Source organism: Quercus suber, unplaced genomic scaffold, assembly GCF_002906115.3.
Source record: "Quercus suber isolate HL8 unplaced genomic scaffold, Cork oak 2.0 scaffold_73, whole genome shotgun sequence".
Lineage (NCBI taxonomy): Eukaryota > Viridiplantae > Streptophyta > Magnoliopsida > Fagales > Fagaceae > Quercus > Quercus suber.
Genome location: NW_027069538.1, coordinates 242,374 through 249,472, shown reverse-complemented (window position 1 = coordinate 249,472; position 7,099 = coordinate 242,374). Strand labels below are relative to the sequence as shown.

The 7,099-nt window shown below is 35.8% G+C and overlaps 1 protein-coding gene across 1 annotated transcript; it reads left to right on the top strand.

The window, feature by feature from the left end:
- Positions 1-493: 493 nt before the first annotated feature.
- LOC112025962 (DNA repair protein recA homolog 3, mitochondrial) lies at positions 494-6,218 on the top strand. Its single transcript, XM_024058641.2, is given in 9 exon segments — positions 494-711; positions 1,099-1,156; positions 1,606-1,823; positions 2,572-2,659; positions 3,017-3,189; positions 3,511-3,529; positions 3,532-3,656; positions 4,445-4,579; positions 5,243-6,218. Coding segments are annotated over 9 exon segments (1,260 nt in total). The 5' UTR covers positions 494-654; the 3' UTR covers positions 5,630-6,218.
- Positions 6,219-7,099: the final 881 nt, after the last annotated feature.

The window sequence follows — 7,099 nt, the reverse complement described above, 5'->3', positions numbered from 1 at the left end:
AACTTGTGTATTTGTTTTAGTTATCTTTTGTGCTATTTTTTTTTTTTTTTTTGGTTAGTAATGTTGGAATTTGTATAATTTTAAAATTATTAAACAAGTATGAATTGTTTAGCTGAGCTCATTCTTGATAGGAGTGGAGAATTCAAAGTAATGCATTTTGTATCAAGTAATTTACAACGTGACTTTTCAAATGGCAAATACATGTTGTTTTCTAAAAAAAAAAAAAAAAAATTCATATGAAAAATACGGGTCAACCCGACCCGACGTGTAACCCGATTAACCCAACTAGTTTTCTAACTAATTTAAATTGACCAATTTTGACCCGTAACCTACTTGACTCACAGGCCGATTGACCAACCTGACATCTACTTTAGTGAAGCCCGGGAATTTCAAGTAATCCCCAAATTCCCAAACCCAAAAACAAATAATGTATAAATACAGAAAAAAAAAAAAAAAAAAATTCCAACAGTTACCACATAGATGTAGTAAAAAAAAAAAAAAAAAAAACCAAGCTCTTTCTCTGTCTCTGTTCTTCTTTTTCCCTCAAATACTCGCACAGTCATGGACATGCACAGTTATCACAACTAAGTGTTTCCTTCTGTTTCGATTCTGAAGAAGCTAATTTCTTTAGGGCGTGGAGTGGAGTGGAAGTCTATGGCGAGGCTTCTTCGGAACGCTTCCATTCTAAAACGCTCTCTCTTCTCACCAGAGGTTACTCTCTCCACACATTTCTCTACTATTTTCTCACACCCCTTTATTTATTTATTTTGTTATTTGGTGCCTCCGTTACTTACTCTCTGTTTGGTCACCGAGAAAGTGTAGGAAACATGATACCTTAAAATTTAGTCTTTAAGAAGGTAACATGATACTTAAGATAAAATAGAATGATGAAAAGAACACATGTGGCCGACCCTTATTAGTCTGTTGAGGATTCATAGGCGAGCTTAAAATTTTAGGACTGAGGCATAGTTGTTGTTGGAATATTCGGTCAGGGTTTTAATAGAATTGTTTATCTCTCTTTATCGCATTTTCTATAATTTCATGGGTTTTGTGCATTAGTTTTTGCTGTTTATTTATTATCGATTCTGTTGTTTGCAGGGCTTGAGGAGAGGGATATTAGGGACATCTGCTCAGTTCTGCGAATTTTCGACTAAAGGTGCTGAAACTACCTTGGTCTCGACAAAAATGTAGATTGAGATTTATAGAATTTCTGGTGTTGTTGTTGTCGTGTAAATTTATTTCCATGTCTGGACATGTTATTAGGAACTATGCTATGGTTGATGTGCATTAGAAATTATGAGGGGGGGATTGACACAACTAGGGACCAAAACTTTCTTGTTGCCATCTATTGGGTTATTAGCGTTTTAGGTTCCATACATAAAATGAGAACACTGGGTTTTACTTACTATGCTGTATGATGATGAACATTGTGAATTGTAATTTATCCTGGGGGTATGGTTACATATACACTGTAAAAATAATTTCTATACTGTCTGTTATTGTCAAATCTGAGTGAAGATTGTATTCTAGAAATGAGCATTTTCCCCTTTGTGACATGTGTTAATTACTGGATCATTAATAATTTCAATATCTATCTCCCCGAAGGTAAAAGGAAGTCTAAGTCGGATGGAAGTGAGTCCAGTGATGATAGCATGTCCAAGAAAGATTTGGCTCTACAACAAGCCCTGGATCAGATTACATCCTCATTTGGAAAGGAATCTATTATGTGGCTTGGTCCATCTGTCAATACAAGGCATGTCCCGGTGGTGTCCACAGGTTCTTTTGCTCTGGATATGGCTCTGGGAACTGGTGGACTTCCTAAGGTATCAGTTCTGTTCTGAAATTTATGGACTTTGACTTCTTCTGTTTAATGAAATTTCCTTTTTGAAATGTAAATTAATTACACTGTTGGTGGCTAAAAAAACACAAAAGGTTTTGGGTGGTTTATTTATTTATCCCATCAACCCCCCCCCCGGCCCCACGGCCCTGTTGTTTTCAACCCTTTTCCCTTGATTTTTGATTAGCATAAAAGTTTTATTGAAAAAGAGAATTAGTTCATGTTCACAGTGATGAACACAAAATATTAAAATTACAATGAATCAAACATAAAATTCAAGAGAAGTGTGAAACTCAAAAATGAATGTACAATGAGTAAAACCCCAAGCCTGAGACCACTAAACAAGGTACAAATCAATAAGGATTGGTATGTTGTTGTGCAGTATTTAATGTTTTGCTTCCTATGTTGTTTTCAGCCTCTTCCCCTTGTAGCTTCTGTATGGAAATGATTGTTCTTATTCTCTCATTATCTACAATTGTTACATTTTCCTGTCAGTTACCTAACCCAGAAGCCTCTTTTGTTCAAGAAAATGCTGTTTTATGTATTGTACTTGTGCACACACATATGGATGTATGTTTATTTACATATATAGATATTTATATGTATAATGTATGTATGTCTATGAATGTACACGTATGTTTTTTGAGTATGAGGGAAGTATACAGAGAACAAACCTTTTATTTCACGTGATATGTTTCTGCTGATCATAAAATGCCTTTGTTGGATTTCTGTAGGGACGTGTTGTGGAGATTTATGGTCCAGAGGCTTCTGGGAAAACCACTCTTGCTCTACATGTAATTGCTGAAGCACAAAAGCAAGGAGGTTATACTTTTATGCTTTTGTAGTTATTCTTTCTAACTTCATAATAACTGGGAAAAATGGTTATGGGACATCTTATACTATACGATGCCTCTGCAGTAGAAGGCATAGCTTGCACTATTAAATCATCGATTTGATGTATAAAGGGGTTAAACAAAAACATACACATTTTTAGAAAGATGTTATGCATACCTTGTGTCACTTAAATTATTCTGGGTTTGTGTTTGTAACCTTGATAATGAAGAATCAATTTTGACCATGTGCAGATATTGGTGAACTTTAATGATTGTATCCCTTTCAAATAATTTGTCCATAGCTTCTTCAAGGAAATGAAGTTGTTTTCATGCCATTTCTTTGTAGGTTACTGTGTGTTTGTTGATGCGGAACATGCCCTGGATCCTGCACTGGCTGAGGCTATTGGGGTAAAAACTGAGAAACTACTTCTCTCGCAACCAGATTGTGGTGAACAAGCTCTCAGTCTTGTGGATACCCTAATCCGAAGTGGTTCAGTTGATGTTATTGTTGTTGATAGTGTAAGTAAGGTGCTCAATTTGTTCATGCTCTTTTTGCTTGGTATTCAAGATCATTGTTGGTAGCTGCTGGAACACACTTGTTTCTTTCAAAATCTTTTTGTGATATTATTTTTCTCCACTCCTTAGGTGCTTCTTTTCAGATACCCTTATTGTCTCATTAGGCTTTTCTGGAAGAATTTTTTGCTGTTTTCTTTGCATAGCAACATGTGGCATAAACATGCATATGATGGGTTACTGATTTGAATAATTTTTTCATATTTAAGTTCTTGTGCAGTATTTAATGTTCTGCTATGACAATAATAGTTGAATTTCTAATGTCAGGTAGCGGCCCTTGTTCCAAAGGGGAACTTGATGGTGAGATGGGTGACGCTCACATGGCAATGCAGGCTAGATTGATGAGCCAGGCACTTCGCAAGTTGAGCCACTCTTTATCACTATCACAGACTATATTGGTATTTATAAATCAGGTATTAAATTTGATTGTACTATTGCAGGTTGTTGTATAATTATAATGAGGTGGGTTTGAAATGAAAGGCATGGGTTTGATTATACTTGGGCTGAGCATAGTCTGAGGTGTCAGCTGCTGGGTTGAGCTAGGGCTGGCCTTGGACCTGCTCAGTGCTCAGTTAGGCCCAATTTTCTTATACTTTTTGTATTGCTGTTGCTTCTCAAAATAGATAAGTAACTATTCTTTGCATTTCTTTCTAAAAAGCATGCATTACCTTTTGTTTTGTTTTGTTTTGTTTTTGCTTTCAAAATAATATGTATCTATTCGTTGCATTTCCTAAAAGCAAGCATTTGATTTCTCCCTTCCCCCTACATTCCCAACTTAAAGATTATAGTATTCTGCCTGATATTTAGGGCTTTTCATTAATTGAAGTGCTTTGGAATTTGTATGATGCGTACCACATAAATTGCATTGTGTTTACGGTTTGACTAAGGTAATTACTTCTCAAAGAAGATAAAATGTTTAACTGGGATGATATGATGTGAATCAATTTGAGCTATTGGATATTAGATGCTGCTGTGATACTTGTTTTTTCACTGATGTTTGTGTAATGTTACAATGTATCCTCTTAATAATGGTTTGATTGTACCAGTATGTTTTTTTTTTGGTAGCACATGCTCCTAGTGGGTCTTGAACCCACAACTGACCTCCATCCCTTTGTTATTGGTTGTTGTGATGCCTCATTGAAATATGATGCTGTCTGCTTGATGATGATACCTCCCTAAGTTGATTAGATGTATCTTCTAGGTAAGATCGAAGCTTTCTACTTTTGGAGGATTTGGTGGGCCCACTGAAGTTACATGTGGTGGTAATGCCTTGAAATTTTATGCTTCAGTGCGCATTAATATTAGGAGAACAGGGCTTGTCAAGAAGGGTGAAGAGGTATAATATTTCCACCTACTCTTTTCACTTATGAATATGAATGTTGTATGAATGTTGTATCTGAAGAGGGCGTTACAATATGTCATGTGTACCCTATTTGCATCTGTAGTCCCATAAGATTTTCTTGGCTTTAAATGGACCACACTAACTTAAACATGCAGTCACCTCTCTTCCTTAATTAAGCAATCACGGGAATGTATAAACAGTGGTAAGTTGAAGCAATTGAAAGGGGGATCAGTTGATTGCTTAAAGTTGCTAATAAGAGGATCACTGTGTGGGTAGTTTACTGAATAATTGAATGCTGATTCCTTAAAATGTTCTTGGCTTTGGACTTTTTTGTCCCAAGCCAGTATTATAACAAATTTGGACTATTTTGAGATTGGCAATTCCAAAAGCTTGTTTTCTTGGTGAGAACAACGCCGGAAGCTTTGATGCTGTTCTGTATGACTCATATGGTTTCAATATCTTGTCTGGTAACATTCTTACTATTATGTGAAGGGACCCATTTTTTTTGGGTAGATCTTGATCTTTAAATCCTCGTTGAAGGGACATTTGGGGGAAGCCTAAGGACTCTTTGAACCTGAGTCCTTGATTAGAATTGGTTTTGTTTTTGTATATTTTCTTCTCGTCAATGCATCCTAATGTCATTGTCTTGTTTTGCAGACTGTAGGAAGTCAAATTCTTGTGAAGATTGTGAAGAACAAGCTTGCTCCTCCATTTAAAACTGCCCAATTTGAGCTTGAGTTTGGAAAGGGTATAAGCCGGGAAACAGAGATCATAGACTTAGCAGTTAAACATAAATTTCTCTCAAAGGCTGGTGCATTTTACTATTATAATGATCAGAAATTCCATGGCAAGGATGTGTTGAAGAAGTTTTTGGCTGAGAATGAAAGTGTAAGAGAAGAACTTACAGTAAAGCTCAAGGAGAAGCTACTTCGTGCTGAGACACAAAAGGAACCAGAAACAGAGACTGTGGATGGAAATCTTACAGAAGAAGTTGTTTCACCTGATTCTACCGATGAGGAAGGAGTCACTGCTGTTGAAGCCTAAGTCGGCAATTGACCTCAAAGCACAGTTGGAGGTTTCCCAGCTTTTTCCCCTGCCAGGGTTCATCATTCCCTGTGATATGGGATTGCCTTCTGATCAATTGGTAGTATGGTCATCGATTGTGGGCACAGCTTGGTTCACATATTGGGATGGCTCTTGGTTCAGAGTCCCTTGCTAGTTGCTACTGTTTCTTATGGTCAAATGTTAAAAAGGTTTCCAAATGATAGTCTTGTAAATTAATTTTGTTTATAATTTTATGGGTTATGTATCCATGAGAAAGTTTTGTTGATTCAGGAGCATCTTGGAAGGAGGGCCATTGTCCCAACTGAGTACCAGTTCTTTAGCCACATTTTGTAACAAGGTCGGTGTAATTCATCTTAGCAGTGTATTGTTTCACAGGGGTTGTTGTTAGTAGTGGAAATTGAAAAGGCCATAATGCCATCTTATTCCATCGTATTAGTAGCGTTCGTTTGGATGAGTGGTGGGCTGAAGCTGCTATGTACTAATTGGACCATGCATTGGGCGTTTACCCTATATTTCTTTCTTTCAATTTCCATTATGGCCACGCACGCTTTGTTGATTGTTATTCCGACTTCTTAAGTTTTGGTAGGCAGTAAGCGATATATCCTAATATATCTAAATGTACCTTCATTTCAATTGAATGAAAATTTTGTGAAGATTTCAATTGAATGAAATAGAATGTATTTAAGTAATAAAAAGGAAAAGAAATGAATGAAATAGAGTTAAATAATTTTGTATGGATGTTTTAAAATAAAGTTATGAAATGTAAAAATTCTGTTTGGAAATAACATTAGAAGGAATGGAACATGATCATTTTATAACAAATTTACTATTATGCTCTTATTTTTAAATAAGTGGTTGAATGTATAGGGTATTTTAACAGCTTTTAATGAAAATTTCATTAAATCTTATTTAATTCCTTCTGACTCTTCTCAGAGGAATGAAATTTTGAGGTTTTTAAGGAATATAGAGGAATGAGTGTTCCTAGCTATTTTATTTCCTCCAACTTAAACTCTTAAATAAAGAATGATCTTTTATTTTTTCCATTAAAACTCCAAAACAAAGAAATGGAAGGAATATTTCAAAATAATTATTTTCATTCCATTCATTTCCATGCTATTCCCTCCTTCCAAATAGTGATGATATTTCTGCGGATGGGCTTGATCTAGCGAATAGGGATGATAAAAATTCTTTGTTTCACCCCTTTTATCTTGTGGGGGGTTTTCTCTATCCCAAAAAGATTATATATATATAGTAATTTTTTCTATTTACTTTTTCAAAACACGCACGCACACAGACACACACACACACACTTTCTCATTAATATCAAATCCACCTTATTAGCAAAATATCCTCAATCTGTCTTACCCCTACTTTGTCCTGGGAGAATTTTCCTTACCCAAAGACTAGATGGGGTGGGGATGAGGCTGTCGAGACATGGCACCCTTGATT